The sequence below is a fragment of the Oryza glaberrima genome, chromosome 5, assembly GCF_000147395.1.
Source record: "Oryza glaberrima chromosome 5, OglaRS2, whole genome shotgun sequence".
Classification (NCBI taxonomy): Eukaryota; Viridiplantae; Streptophyta; class Magnoliopsida; order Poales; family Poaceae; genus Oryza; species Oryza glaberrima.
In genome coordinates this window covers 11,640,465-11,657,234 of record NC_068330.1, presented here as the reverse complement: position 1 = coordinate 11,657,234, position 16,770 = coordinate 11,640,465, and the positions used below count along the sequence as shown (strand labels likewise).

At 40.5% G+C, this 16,770-nt stretch overlaps 2 protein-coding genes across 2 annotated transcripts; both read right to left on the bottom strand.

Moving 5' to 3' along the window:
- Positions 1-4,716: 4,716 nt before the first annotated feature.
- Positions 4,717-5,655, bottom strand: LOC127774165 (uncharacterized). The gene has a single exon (XM_052300446.1). The coding sequence runs from the start codon at positions 5,653-5,655 to the stop codon at positions 4,717-4,719; it is 939 nt and encodes a 312-aa protein (XP_052156406.1).
- A 4,641-nt stretch (positions 5,656-10,296) lies between these two features.
- LOC127774435 (guanosine nucleotide diphosphate dissociation inhibitor 1) lies at positions 10,297-15,208 on the bottom strand. Its single transcript, XM_052300677.1, has 13 exons — positions 14,944-15,208; positions 14,496-14,558; positions 14,253-14,336; positions 13,761-13,868; positions 13,435-13,607; positions 12,324-12,435; positions 12,121-12,201; positions 11,952-12,014; positions 11,760-11,861; positions 11,438-11,562; positions 11,099-11,309; positions 10,937-11,011; positions 10,297-10,675 (listed from the first exon to the last, which is right to left on the bottom strand). Exons 1-13 carry the CDS (start codon positions 15,028-15,030, stop codon positions 10,622-10,624), a joined length of 1,338 nt encoding a protein of 445 aa, XP_052156637.1. The 5' UTR covers positions 15,031-15,208; the 3' UTR covers positions 10,297-10,621.
- Between the last annotated feature and the right edge of the window lie 1,562 nt (positions 15,209-16,770).

The window sequence follows — 16,770 nt, the reverse complement described above, 5'->3', positions numbered from 1 at the left end:
ATATAAAAATATATCACTTCACAAACTTGTAACTTTAATTTCAACCTCTACAAGTTGTAAAAAGACGAATTAAACTATAACTGGTACGTGTATGTTCAGTCTTATTTTTTAAAGCAACTTGTAGTGATTGAATTTGAAATTACATGTTTATGGAGTAATATATCATATATTAATATTTTTTTTAAATAAAAAAGATGAAATGCATATGGGACATCCCCTCGAGAAGAAAAAGACTTTCCTGTTAAATCAGCCTACAAGTTTAGTCTACCTGAACTCTGAATGTTTGAGAATGAGTCTGACAGCTATTGTCGAGATAGTTTTGGTTTGTGTTCTCTAAAAAAAAAAAGATAATTGCAGACCTTAGTCATGCATGTTCATCAGTTCCTAACACATTTTCAGACCGGTGATGAATGTTCTGAAGAGAAGTAATAAATCTTGGATTCATTCATTTTTGTAAGATTACGTATGCGAGGACTCCTTTTGTGGTGCCACTCTGTCAAGACCAAAATCTTATCAATTTTTATTTGTTAAGATCAAAAATCTTGTTGACCAGGAGAAAAACGAAAATGACTAGAGCTAAATAAAAGTTACTATTAATGGCAATTCTATAGAGAACATCGAGATTAAGAATTACTTGGCATGACCAAACTCAAGCTTAACTTAATCACATCTAGTAATGTACAAGTGGGAGTGAAAGCAAGCCCAATCGTAAGCACTCAAGTCCCATTTCAGGCCTTACTCAAGGCCAATCATGCAAGAACTTTGCTTGACACATGTGGGGACCGTGGGATCTATTCTTTGGAAACCCAGGGGCCTAGATGCAAAAAGACATGTTGCCGCAGATTTAAAATCTGGAAAATTCGAGGAAAATTATTAAACCATTATTTGTTCAACTGAAAAGAGAATAAACTTCAAAAATATGCGGAAAATAGGAGAAAGCTATGGATCAGTAGACCGACGGAGAAGATTTTATCGGCCGCTAGCTCCAACCTAACAATAAGCTATCGTCTTGCTTTATTCATTCCATTTACAATCTTTAAAATATATTTTCTCTTAAATTAGTTATCCCATTACAATCCGATTATACGATTATGTTCATTATAATTAAATTTTTATAACAAGATAACAAATGGTTATGTTCTGATGAAAAGAAACATATGTTCCAAACTGTTAAAACTCATTATTTCATAAGCTATAGTGATATGTTTTAGCGTGTGTTTTCAATGTGTTTCACAAAACTAACGAACTAAAACTATTTGCATTCTCTACTCCATTCATACATGCAATTAGCATATAGCAATCTTCTCTTCTAAACTATTATCCGATCTACGATCCAATCACACCGTCGTATCTATTGTAATTAAAAATATATCGCATGACTATAATCCCATGAAAGAAATACATTTGTTTCAAAGTGTTAAAACTCATTGTTTCATATGTGATAACAGTACGTTTCAACATGTGTTTTCACTGTGTTCCACAAATTTTTTCAAATGTTTCAATTAGATTTTTTTTGTTTCACATTGTATAACTTAATGTTTCGCTCGATGGTTAACGGAAACATTTGACCGCCCGATACTTTTTTTAGGGAATTGGGCACCCGATTTGTAGTTCCCTCCAGAAAATTCATATTAAATCCATCTAACGTGTGCCATATTTCAGTAGATTTACATGCAACTTTCTGCACAGAAAATGGTACTATTTTTTTTAGTATTAAGATATTACCATAATGAACTGCATAAGCTGTAAAATTCATAGAATTTCAATCCTGTCTTGAAATGGGTGAGCCAAACATGAAGTACGATAAATCATTTCAAAATTTTATGTAGCAACGTAATATGGATCATAACTTGTAATATATGTAGGAAATTCACATAAGTACCAAAAACTATGAACGCAGTTTTAATGGACAAAGAAAATTACCCCCTTCATTACTAGAAACTAAAATTTGGCACCTTATGTGCAGAAAACACATTTGAAATTCTGTATTGCATATCATTCACTTGATGTACACTACGATTTGTACAATGCATAAGAAATTCGTATAAGCCTAAAAGATTATGAGACCAGTTGGGTTGATCTTAGAAAACTATGCTCTTTAGTGCTATAGAGTATAATTTGACAAAACTATCTCTTAAAAGTATTGCAAACGACTACCTAAGGAATAAATGGTACTTTCTAGAATAGAAATTTTAAAATTCATATCTCCTAAAATAATAGTGACAAAGTAAAAATTATTTCACCTAAATTAACCTAGGCTTTGCTTGGCCAGCCTATTAGTATGGCATCTCTTCTCAGACATAGGAAAGCTCAATGTCTTAAAGACAACATTGAAAGAGTGAATAATTAGCATGAGATACAAGTCTCCTAGTAAATTCGATTAGACGGCCGCTTCGCCATGTACAAAAGAGGAAGCCCAATAACTTATCCAACGATTTCAGAATACGGCCGCCATTGACTTTCTTATTGCTAGGTATGGTATATTGACTTTCTTATTGCTAGGTATGGTATTGGCTCGAGTCAACTGCACAACATAAATCTCTCTTTGGTAACAAACGATACAACACAAGTTGCTAGTATTGAGTTTGTATACCTATCAACTCACTCTCCTACTCTTGTCAACGAACTCATTGAACTACTCCTTTTCTCACTCCACACTCTGAAATGGTCCACTCACTATACTTCCTTGTTTGTTGGAAACAAACAAATTTCTTTACTAGCTGTCAGATCTCCTACTGTTGGAAATTAACTCATTGATCAAACCAACATCAATGCTTTTCACTCACTACAATACAACAGTACAATCTGATACAGCAATTTACTGTTAAAATAGAAAATTGAAAACATACCTAAATACCCTGCTAATACTTATGTGTAACTTGCCAACAGGCCGTAGCCCCGCGTGATGCCGCTGTTGGCCGGCCGATAGGGATGCAAGCGGGTTATTTTAGCCCACTTATCTCACTTCTAATTCTTTTTTTTTCTAAATTTTGTACTACCATGTGGGAAATGAACTAGCAAGCAGGTAGCAGGACTACCCACTTGCATCCCTACCGGCCGACGCACCCGCGTGCCGCCGCTGCTGCGCTCCCATACACGCACAGGGAGGGGAGAGTCGTGTTTGCCGGATGCGCCATTGGCCCATTGCAGAAAATGAGCGAACGGACGGCTGCCTGGGAGGGCACGGATGCTACGATCCTCTCTGATCGATCGCATCGCGCCGCTGTCATGCGAGGTAGGTAATCGGGAGGTGGAGTCGCAGAAAACGGGAGAAGCGGATTTGGATTCTGAAGGATTAATTAATTCCTATAAGTATTATTCTGTTTGTAGGAATGTAAGTATAGGAAAACCAAAGGAAAAAAACTTCTTTTCTACAAGTTGTAAACGTAGGAAATTTTTCATCCCCTCAAACTTCTTGAAAAATTCCTATGAGTTAAAGTGTGCATGTATTTCTATTTCTTCATTTTTCCTATTCCTATGCGTTAAAATTCCTTCAAAACTGAGTAAGCCTCAAATAATTTATCAAAAATAATCCCGAGATTTGATTCCCATTTACATTTATAATTAAGACTCATCAAATTGTTTTAGGTATATATATTGGGGCAATTGCATCCGTGCCCTCACTTTCGAAGCCAATTGCTGTTTTACCCCCACTTTTTAGGGTTTGCACTTTTACCCCCACTTTTTGAATCTGAAGCAGCCATGTACCCCCATTCCTAACAGCCACAACTAACGGTGTTAGTTGTAGAGAAAAGGACATATATACCCTTGGTGGTTATTGCAATTTTGCCCCCATTTTGTTCAGCTTTGTGTGATTTTGCCTCCCATTTTTTTCAGCTTGTGTGAGTGTTATAATGTGAGGCTTTGAACGGCCTAAGCACGTGCATTCACTCTGAACCCCTAAACTACAGGTCAACACCACATTTAGTTGTACATGGATAATACAACAGGGTTGTGAATTGTTCCAAAAAAAAAATGCAACAGCAGCTCTATGTCCAGTTCATTGCATAGAGCAACAAATGAGCAGTCCATGGTAAAAAAAATTAAAAATCACAAATATGAGGCAGTTACAAAATTTGAATAAAATTTCGACAGCATTTCGATAGAATTTTGACACAATTAGCACAAGTCACATATATAGCAAGCATTACATAGTGTCCCATAGAAATAAGCCACGATACATATAAGTCATCAACCACAAACATTACTTAGTGTCCACAAACATAATTGCACACATCACATGTCCACAACATAGAATACACATTACCACATATTACAGTCCACAACATAGAAGGCACATTACCACATATTACAGTCCATATATGCACAAAAGTGCACAACAAATAGATGTCCAAAATTATGCAAACCATGAAGCCTCTTCCTCCCCTTCCCCTTCCCCCTTTCCATTTGCACTTGATAGTTAAGAAAGAAATTAGCAATAACAAAAATAAGCAAAATATGAATATAAATAGAAGAAAATAGCAATATATTACTCACTTTGATATGGCTACAGCACTTGGGTCGTTGCTACAAAATCATGCAAACCATGAAGCTAGCCTCCCTCCTCTTCCTCCCCCTCCCCTTCCCCTTCCCCTTCCCCTTCCACTCCCCCTTGCACTTGCACTTGCACTTGCACTTCATAGTTACATAAAGAAATCAGCAATAACGAAATAAGCAAATTCTGAAGATAAATAGAAGGAAATAGCAATGCATGACTCACTTGGAAGTGGCTGCAGCACTTGTGTCGTTGTTCCCATCTCCTGTCCCAATTTCTGAAGATGAGTGCATCCTCTTTTGACTTGCCGTGGGACCTCCTTGGCAAGTCTTGGCCGTGTGGCCTAGCTCATTATATTTAGTGCATTTCTTTCTCTTACTAGTGCCAGCCTCATCACTTGCCTTCATCCTAGCCACTCGTGGCCTCCCAGGTTTCCTTCTCGATCTAGGCTTCTTGATTTTGTAGCCTAGATCAACATGTGCCCATCTATCCTTCGATGTCATTGGATTGAAAGTCCTTGCATATGCCTTCTTGAACTTCTCAACGGAGAAGCAATCATCCACAAAATCATCCATATGGACATCCGTGCTAAGCTTTGCAATGAATGCTAAAGCATGACTGCGAGGCATTCCAGTCACTTGCCAAACCCTACAAGAACATGTTTGTTGCTCCAAATGTACGGCATGCCTAATGGTGCCCACAGTTACTTCAGCTGTCCCAGCTCCACATATCAATACCTCATGGTCCTTGATATTCTTGCTTTGAGCATTCAAAGACTTTGTAATAGCTGGAATGATTCTTCCCTCCATCTTACCAGCAAAGTTGTTTCTTGCAACAAACTTGGTTATGATCATCTGTCTTATTGCATCATGCATGTCCACAATCCGTCGATCCTTGGTTCTTGAGACCCAACTATTGAAGCATTCAGAAAGATTATTATTGATGTAATCTACCTTGCACTCATTAGAAAACTTGCTTCTACTCCAAATGTATGGATGATTGTCTTCCAACCAAGAAAGTGCTTCAGGACACTTCTCCTCTATCTTGCCTATGTGGTATGTGAACTTCGCATTTGTGAAGCTTTTGGCAGCCGCCCACATATTTTGGGCAAATATAGGGCCATGGAACTTCTTCTCCATGTTCTTCCACAGGTGCCTCATACATTCTCTATGTTCCACTCCTGGATAAACATCATCTACAGCACTTTCTATTCCTTTGCCTGCATCCGTACTAATGACCAAACCTACAGTACGAGTATAGTAGGTGGTTAGTCAAATATGAATTGAAATGATGGAGGATGCAAGAAACAACTTTAAGAATAGACATACCTTTTGGAGTACCAATAGCTTTCTTCACATTCTGAACAAACCAAGTCCAGCTTTCCTTAGATTCTGTCTCAATCACCCCATATGCCACTGGAAATAGCCTGTTATGACCATCAATTGCAACAGCCGAAGCCAACTGGCCTCTGGACCTACCAGTCAAGTGAGTGGAGTCCATAGCAATGTAAGGCCTACATCCTTCCAAAAAACCCATCGATACAGGGTTTAAGAGCAACAAAGAACCTCCTAAAGCAGACATCACCATTGCACTCTTTAGTGTCCAGCTCAACTACACTGCCTAGCACTGATCTCAATAGCTCTTCACGATAGGTAGGCAGCAGATCGTAGCTGTCATCCCACTTTCCATTTATAATGTCAAGTGCTCTCTCTCTACCTCTAAAGACCTTGAAATATGGGATATCAATCTGATGCTTCCTATTCAACTCCTCCTGCAAATCCTTTGCTCCCCTTGAGGAGTTATCCCGCAACAAGTCCACCACTCGATCAGCTACCCACTTAGTGGTGACCATTGTTTCACCACACTTATTGAAAGATCCACAAGTGTGCTTTGGTCCACTTGTCTTGACCTACAAGCAAAGAATTAATAGCTCATGTTTCAGCTTGAACAAAAATTCCAAACAGAATAACCATTCATAAATACACATATAAAAGTACCTTGCATCCAATGTACTTAGGGCTTGTTGATGCAAAAAAAATACCACTTGCAACCCTCTTCTGCTCTTTTGCAAATGGCTCTAAACCTTTTCTTGTCTTTCTTGACAGTTTCAAAAGCATGATCATTCAAGATAGCATGATGGGTAACTGCTAACTTGCATTGATCCACATCTGGGAACACTACACCAACATCAATACAAGGATCCTGAACATTATATGCAAAGACAGGTACATCATCATCATCACCCTCATCAATAATTTCTTGATCAGGATCAAACTCAGGGTCAGAACAATCAGAGCCGGAAGATTCGGACAAATCAGAATCATAGCTGCTATCACTATGTGCCACAAGTAATTCATTGTCAGAGTATATGCCCTCATCATCAATGCCTACTGCATCCTCATCATTTGACCCCTTTTTTTTTGGAATTCTTGGCTCTCTTTTTTTTGGCTCCCTCATTAGTGGCTCTCTCATTTGTGGCTCTCTTTTTTTTTTGGCTCCCTCATTAGTAGCTCCCTCATTTGTGGCTCTCTTTTTTTTTTTTTGGCTCCCTCATTTGTGGCAATCTCACTTATGCATGCTCTAGACCTTACTGAAGAATGAAACCTACGCTTTGTGGGTGAAAATTGCAATGGACCATTGAAATCATTGATTTTGGCATCAATGCACACAACCCCCTTATCTATATTGAGCTGAAACCACTCCCGCAAATGTTCATCGGATTTTATCTCAACAAAACCATCATTTTATCTCAACAAAACCATCATCCAAAGAACGCCACAAACTCACATATTGCTTAGATCCCCACGTGTAGTGTTCAGCAATGAAATTAACAACTTGCAGCAGATCATACTTATGCATGTCAATATTTTGGGTTGGCAAGGTTTTACCCTAGAGGTATTGCTTTGGACCTCCATCCGGCAAACTTAAAAAAGACTCAACTCTAACAACTAATTGCAAATCGCTGTGAGTAGGCCTACAAATCACAACACAAGTGGCACATTTAGGTAAATCGTCCTAAATAGCAAAGTTATATAGAGAGACGAAAAAGCAACCGTACTGAATGCAGCCCCAAGATTAAAATGCATACTAGCTGGTAGTTCAAGTATATCTAAGTATATCTGAGTATCTAACTCTAAGTTTCATCTAGATTTAGCTAGCTCTAAGTTTTCATGTCCATTTTCATAAGATAGCAAGACAAGAATCAAATTATCTGTTGAACTCTTCCATCAAAATTAGCTCCATTGATATGATTTCCTCCATTGCCAACAACTTCCCCTTTTCTGCCTTGTCTTGCCCTCGGCTGTGAGAGGCCGCCTCCATGTGGAAGAGAACTGGCCACCGGCTGTAGACCTCCTGCGAGCGGGCGCCGGCACACGCCCTCGGCCGCGGCCTCGCGCACCCGCGGCGGCCGCCGCCGCCGCCTCCTCACACAGCCGCCGACGCCGCCTAGCGCACGCGCCTCGGCCGCCGCCTCCCCACCGCGCGAGCTCCCTCGCGCGCGTGCCTCGGCCGCCGCCTCCCCGCCGCTGCCTCGCACGCCTCGGCCGCCGCCTCCGCGCCGCGCGGGCTCCCTCGCCACCGCCTCCCAGCCGCGCGCGCTCCCCGCCGCGCGCCGCCGCTGCTGCGCTAGCTAGCTAGGGTTTTGAGTTGACTCGACTCAGGGAGTCCCAACGCACGGGAAGAGAAGAATCCTGTCCATTCACTTTCCCTCAGGGGTAGAAGTGTCATTACATAATTCCTAAAACCTTTTTTTATTTCTTTTTGTATTTCTTTAACACATAATGTGGGACCCACCAAACGGCTGTCATAAATGGGGGTAGACGGCTGCTTTAAATTCAAAAGGTGGGGGTAAAAATGCAAACCCTAAAAAGTGGGGGCAAAACAGCAATTGGCTTTTAAAGTGGGGACATGGATGCAATTGCCCCATATATATTCCATGACTTGCTGGGAACAAATTTGCAAAGTAGTATGTAATTATACCTGCGATGTAACTTACTAAAACACACATCTAACCCCGAGCAATTGATTTTCATGGTATTTAGCAATAATTGAACTAGCTCGTGTGATCATCTAATGGCTGGACGAGGGAGTGGGCTGGCTGCAAACAAAACCAGGAAGAAGTTAAAAGGTTGTTGTAACTTGGAATACAATTGCGGTTGTTGTGTTATTATTTTCTATCCCTATGCTATCCTTTGGTAACTCAACCATTACTATTTTCTATCCCTAAGTTACTTTATCATATTCTCGTGTTACTATTTTCTATTCCTAAATTACCTTTTATCCTATTCTCGTGTTACTATTTTCTATTCCTAAGTTATCTTTTATCCTATTTTCGTGTTACTATTTTCTATTTTCTATTCCTAAGTTACCTTTTTGGCAACTCAACCGTTGATAAGTGATACCAGGCACTGTAAAGTCCTCATTGGTTAGATAGTGGCATAATTTTGCCCTATGATTTACAGTAAACATATAGTGTTGCCGCGTGTGTTTATGTGCAATCGCTTTTCATAGGTAGCCTCTAATTTACCTTTTTTCTGATGTGGCATGCCACCTCATACCGCCAGCGTGGATTTGCTGTGTAAAAGTTTTCGTTTTACCACTGATTGCCCCCAGAAATCCAGGAAAGGGAGAGAGAGGGGATCGACTGCTGCCTCATCGCCATCAACTCGCCCCTATGCTCGCTGTCGCTGCCGTCGCAGAAGGTGGAGAGAGGAGAGAGCGGCGAGGTCCGGCGCTGTGATCTTCTTGCCCGAGACGCCCTCGCCAGAGTCGTGGTTCTTGGTCTGGATGTTGAAGTGATATGGAGGTGTCAGGTGTGTTTTTTAGCATGGATGCGTGCTCTTTGATGGCCTCCAGGCATTTGATCAGATCCATCGATGTCGTCAATGTCCTGTGAGACTAAAGCGGCCATCGTCAGAGAGAAAACAAAAACTTCTTCCTTTTTTTTTCTTTCTTTTTTTTTTTTTTGCGTATATAGCGCCATATATGACTGCCGTGCAGCGCCGGAGTCGACTAGCCCCGGCGCATCGGCCGGACAATGCATCACCGAATGAGAGGATGCCACGAAAAGGCTGCTCCGTGCGGCGGTGGCCGAGCACTTCCTCGATGCGGCCAAGCTGAACCCCAACGACGGCGTCCTCTTCCGCTTCCTAGGCCACTATTACGCGTCGGCGGTGCGCAGTGAGCGGCAACGAACGGATCCCCAGGCACCCGACCTCACCGCGCTCTCCTCCCTCCACCTGCTGCGACGGCGGCGAGCACAGGAGCGAATCGACGACGATGAGACGGCAGTTGAACCTCTCTCTCTCCTTTTCCCCTTTCCCCGATTTGTAGGGCCCATCAGGGGTAAAACGGAAAATTTACACAGCAAAACCACGCTGGCAGTATGAGGTGGCATGCCACATCAGCAAAAGTGGCAAATTATTAAAAACGTCTCTCCGATGACAATTGTGTAAGAACAACCATAAGGATAGCATTTGAAGAGTTGCCATTCGTAAAAGTGGCAAATAGTTTAAATTTCCCGGTCCATGCAAGCGGACAATGGGCCTTCAAATTTCATCGGTAACCAACCAAACGGTGAGAATGTATCCCAGGTAGAACCGGAAGAACAAATAGAAACGTCAAACACATTTAAATTTGTCCTGAAGTTTTGGTTAATCCAACCAGGAATAAGATATTCTGGGTAGGTTAAGCAGTTAAATTATAATTTTCATTCGCATGACTCGGTAAAATCTACTCATGCTACCCTACCGGCTGATACCGGAGGCAGGCACACCCAACTGAAACCTGAAAATGCAAGGTAAAGAACACAACACTGCAGAAGTAGATATGCAAAATTATCCAGCAGTTATGATACATCAGTCACAAAACGCCCGACCGTCATTGTGTAGTGTGTACACTGTTTACACCATTGCATTACTGAAGTATCAAATTAAACCACCATCATTTCAGTCATCTTGGCCAACAGTTCTGCATATTACTGCTAGCAACAAGCCATATTGGCCAGAACACTCGGTATAACCTGGAGTTTGAATAACTATACCAGTCACTCGTTACGATCTGTCCTGCGGTACCCACCAAGAAAAAGCATATCTTTGTGAAATGATTGAGCTTTGGTTGTGAAATCTAATATTCTTCAGCGGCACTGGCAGCACTCAAATCAACACTGAGATCAACAGCCTGCAATAGTGCAATGAGAAAAGAATTAGGAAAAGGGTAGAATACATAATTGTAAAACAAACAATAGCCAACAGAATGGATTTGGATTTAGAATTTAAGGTGACACAAAAGTCAAGCTATTACAACATATGTGGTACTCTAGTCCTCTCTATAGCCTCCCGGCTAATTTTCATCCTTTCCAAAAAAAGGTGTTTCAAACAAAATATAGAAGCATTACATGTATTAAAGATTAAAAAAAATGAAAGGAGGAAGCACATCTACCTTTCCGGTGATCAATGTATACATGTTAAGAACATCTGTCACCGTTGTCTCAAAATGTGTGGTGGCATCATAGCTCTGCAGGGAGTGTGGACCAGAAATATGTTACAGTCTAGACAATCAAACTTAATGCTCATTTCAAAAATCAGATATTGCAAAACTTACAGTTGAGACAAAACAATTATCAAGAGATGGTTCATTCACAGGTTCGTATCTATCATAGATATCAAAAAATAGCTCATCTACTTGACCAAGTAGATCAATTCCAGGCTTTAGCTCGGACTGTGGATTGTCAGTTTCGGCTTCTGTAGATACAAATGCAATAAACTTCCCCTTTGGAGCGACATTGTGTGTGTATGAGCAACAGAACACATACCTAACAGGAGAATACCAACAAAAATGTTACAAAATGGGAATAAATAAACTTTGTTAAAAGCAATGGGCAAGCAAATGTAATAATTCATAAGGTGAGCAGTATTTGTTTGTGATTGAGAAAGGCCTCACATGTCTGACTTGCGTCCAAGTTGTTTCTGTGGCAAAATAATCTGGACTGAGTGAGAGTCATTTGTGCTTGCAATTGGGTGGCTCATTATAGCAATTGCTCGTGCAACTTTCCCTATCTTCCTAACCTGTTAATAAATGTATACAGAACATCAAATGTGGTTGTAGTTAATAAAACTTCTCAACAAATGGAAGGGAAGAAGAAAAAATAGTAAATTTGCTGTGAATGTGTTAAGATGGAAGTACATCATCTAGGAATCCTAAATGAACATACTGAAAGAAAATTCATGTGGTAAATAAATTGAATACAGGAAAGAAAATTAACCTTGTTAGGTAAGTATGAAGGATCACAAACAACTTTCTTGCATTTTGCAGTTTCACCTTCTGAAGTAACGCCACAGACTTTCCCTTCCATATCAAATTCAACCTAAGATCATGTATGGCATGACAAAATGTTTTATTAGGTTGTCTGGTCATCCAGAGATGCAAGTAATGACAGGGTTGATGGTAATCACACCTTGCAGTCCGGCTTATTTAACATGTAAGTGCCACCATAAACAGCACTTAAACGAGCAAAACCCTGTGGAATAAGAAATATTTGAATAAGAAAGCGTTATATATGACCATCTTAAAAACATGCACATGCAGTATGACAGGTATTTACTTAACATTAAAATTTCACTAACCTGTGGCAGCTCACCCAGCCCATAGAGTGGATAAATATAAGGTGAGCCTCCTTGAAAACGTGCAAGGGACTCTGCATATAGCTACAAGTAGATAAAGCACTAAAATGTAATTGAACTTCATAAAGCATGAATATTCAGAGAACAGCAGGATATCCGTAGCAGAAGACTACGAACAATCTACAGGAGCTTTGATCAATACTTACTTTCATCCTTTTTACAGTATCAATTGCTGGTTCATTAAGGTAGCGATCATCTCTATGAAGAGCAAGTGCATGACCGATGAAATCCACGGTATCGTCACTTAAACCATATTTTCTGGAAAAGAAAGGGCAAATGGAAACAGAGTTATTTATATGCAGAAAAGGTAAAAGAAGCATAGATATATCCTTTTGCATCATGTGAAAGACTGAAGGTAAATTGATGATATATTCTGTGGCGGCAATTATTTGTACTACTTTTTTGTCAGAACACAACTACTAGAAGACGACAAGAATATCCATCAGGATGTAAGTCTTCTTACAAGTTACAATAGAAGCTAATCTATATTTAAGTGGGTCCACATTAGTCAAGACACAACAAATTAAAAATAACGCAAATTAAAATTTTGCAGTGAGAATCTCATTGATGTGACACACTAGATACCCAACCCATGCTCTGATGCCTCTGCTTTCATACTTTATTTTCCTTAAAAGGGATATCAAGGTTTCTACATTTCATGAGCAGCACAAAGTAGGCTTGTAATGCAGTACCACAGCATGCAGCATATAACATAAATGTGTTGCTTGGTTCAATAATGTAACTGCATCCGTATCTTAAGTACTCCCGTGTCAGATCGAAAAGATAAATTTAAGTACGCTGGTTTCTAATACCAAGGTAATTTTATCCAGAGAAATCTTTCAGTCATATCAACAGTTATCCTAAATTTAGCAATCATTAGTGACCAGTAAGTTTTAGGGTGTTGCTACGCATGTAAAGACTGCCATGTGCCACATATGGATTCCATGCAAAAGTCTGTCTATCGTACCCTTTCTAAAGTTCTACACAATGGACAGATGATACAATGGATGTTCTCTTTGCTATGAAGTGCACATTTTCTTTTTTTCATATTACGTGGTTTCATGTATGCGCCGGTGCCCGCACACTGTCGTTATGTTTGACATTTCACGTATGCATTAGGGCATGTATAAGTCTACAACAATATATCCCATATAAATATAGTATATATGCCCCAAATCTATTGTTTCATTTAGAAAAGGAAGCCATGCACTACTGAGAAAGGGTTGAATACAGTGCAAGAAACACTAGTGTACTCACGCTATCAGTTCTCTAGTTGTCATTGTAGTAAGATCCAACCCTTGATGTGTTTTTGGATCAGCTTCATTGTAATCTTGGATGTAAATGAAGAAGTTCCTTGCTCTGCGCTTCTCAAAAAGACCCATCAAAGGGGACTTCAGAGCCTCCATGTCAGTAGCAGGTACCTTGTGAATCTGGTTGACAGCAAAAATAGAAAAGTGCATGTTACACTGCTAGCATAGGAATAAGATCAGAATATAGATCCAACAACCACTTAGATAAAAGTATAAAACACTAGAGGAAATGTGATGCTAATGAAAACAGAGGAAATGAGCTGAAGATGTTACCTTCCCTTTGCTGAAGACATAGCTTCCATCGACAGCTTTGAATGACAAATACTTTGTCACATCAGTGTGAATGAGGGTCCTAACCAGTGTCCCATTTGCCATCATAAACTGCCGAGATAAACAAAAAGAGAGAACTTTAGATAATCATGCAACAACAATACACTACTCAAGGAACCATAGTGGTATCGCTTGTAATAAACCATCCAACTAATTGACAATCAACAAAAATCAGGACAATCATTACTTTTCAGACCTTTTTTTCCATTTGAGTATTATACACATGAGATTACATAGTTTTCTAAACCAGTGAATAACCACATTTGTAACATAAAAGGATCTAAATGTTCTCATCAAGATGAACTTATGCACCATCACGGGATTTCTGTTTTTGAGGTTCCCCACCTATATGGTACCTCACTGCCACGTACGTTAGCTGCTAATACTAAATATAGAAGCAAGATAGATTATGATGGGGGAAAGTGACAGTTGCACCTTTGGGACCATATCTACATTGTAATCTTTGCTTGAGCCCAGATGAGCCGGGGGTTTGTCTTCCCCTCTAAACCTCTTCCACAGCTATTCCAAAAAGCGAAGTGGAAAACAATGTCAGTGAACAAGGACAAAAAATTAAAAGAAATAATGTACTCTGTAATAACATAAGCATTCCTTGACATGATATGACGACAAGATATAGACCCTGTACTGGTCAAATTAAGTTCATTGCAGTTTGCTTACCTGGTTAAGGTTGAGCGAGGTGGAATCTCCTCCATAGTAGTCATTCCTATCCATGTGCAAGACCTGCAAAAACATTGAAAAGTGCATCCGATCTGTTTAGTTAGATCTTGTTGTGAAATCCCCCAAAATCGCTATGCCGCTACTCTTTTAAATGGGATAAGGGAAGTCGTAAGCTCAGGCACGCACTGACGATCCCTCCCCCAAACGCAAAGCAACCACCACAACCATGGCGCCACCACCTACCCAGCCACGATGTACGGACAAATTACCATCCCGCTACGCTCGCATAGCTAAGTAAATCAGCGATCAAAATGGCAGCAGCTCATCCGAGTGCGGCAGCGTCAAGCCCGGATGAGATGAAGTGGGGGGCGATCTACGGATCGACGACGATGGGGAGCACCGATCCGAGCACGGGAGGCGGCGGATGGATTGGGTAGGAGAGAGGTACCTTGAGGCCGTCGACGGAGAGGAGGCCGCTGAGGATGCACTCCTTGAGGCCCGTCCCCAGCACGATCACGTCGTACTCCTCATCCATGGCGGCGAGCGGCGGCGGGGAAGGAGAAGTGGGGGGTTGACGAAAGGCAGCAGCAGCGTCGTCTGGGAGTCGAGAAGCGTGGATGGGATGGTGAGATGAGATGGAGGAAGAGGAAGAGGAAGATGCGTTGGCCGCCCAAAGACGATTCGAGAGAGAGGATCTGGGGAGGGGAGCGGAGGGGACGTCCCTTTGGCGTACAGGTCCTTAGGAACTGGAGTATTTGCGCACGATCACGTCATATGCACGCAGCAAATTTTCTGTTTGGTACTCGGGCATCTTCAGGCAGTTCCAAAAACTTTTTCAAAAAAACATCGAATCTTTCAACACATGTATGGAGCATTAAAAATATAGATAAATTAAAAAACTAATTGTACAGTTAGAGAAGAAATCGCGAGACGAATCTTTTGAGCCTAATTAGTCCATGATTAGCCATAAAGTGCTACAGTAACCCATATGTGCTAATAACGGATTAATTAGGCTCAAAAGATTCGTCTCGCGGTTTCCAGGCGAGTCATGAAATTAGTTTTTTCATTCATATAAAAAAAATTCCTTCCGACATCCGGTCAAACGTCCGATATGACACCCAAAAATTTTCTTTTCGCGAACTAAACAGGCCATCAATGTTTAAGGTCACTAAGCAATAACATAGGACCCATAGCCTCATGTTTATTTATATAATCCCTCCCTTTTAAAATATTTGATACCGTTGACTTTTTAGCACATGTTTGACCGTTGTCTTATTCAAAAACTTTTGTGAAATATGTAAAACTAAATGTATACATATAAGTATATTTAACGATGAATCAAATGATAGGAAAAGAATTAATAATTACTTAAATTTTTAGAATAAGACGAACGATCAAACATATTTAAAAAAAATTAACGGCATCAAATATTTAGAAACAGAGGGAGTATAACACATACTACAGTGTATATGGCCTTTTCTTAATCTTAAGTTGGGACTCGCTCATAAAAAAAAACTCTATTCAACATTAATGAAAGAGCACCATGACATACTACTGCTCATCATGCTATAGGAGTGAAAAAGGATGATGGATTTTTATAGAACAAGATTTATGTGGCAGATCAGGGGATTAGAAAGTATTATTCGGTGCAATGGCCAGTGACTTGTAGACCAAAAGACCAGGGTGGGCTTGGGATTCTTGATCCAGAGACAATGAATATGTCTCTCCTAGGAAAATGGCTATGGAAGTTGGAGAATGATGAGGGGTTTTGGCGAGAAAAGCTACATGAAAAAACAAACCTTATTTGCTCGATGAACTACTACTATATTTTCAGCATCAGCAGAGTAATGGCTTCAGTGGTGTCGCGTTGTAAAACTAAACCGAGAGGCTTCTCGGTTTAGATTTTATGAATTACTATCTCCAATCAACATAAGCAATTAGCAAACAGCTACAGATGTCTGGCCGATTGCGTGGGAGTTGGGGCCGGCAGCGGATGACCTCGAACTGGAGGCGGGGGTGCTCGGGTGATCTGTGAAGCCATTTCAGTCAGCTGCACGGAAAATAGGGATATCGGCGGTCCAACTCAATGCATCGACAGCGCAAAATCAAAACCGAGAAGCCTCTCGGTTTAGTTTTACAGCGCGACACTACTGAAACCATTACTCTACTGAAAATAGTTCATCAAGCAAATAGGAACCACCTATGCTTCAAATAAAATTCTCTTAAACTACTCATCCGATTTACGATCCGATTACACAGCGATCGGTAGCTGTCT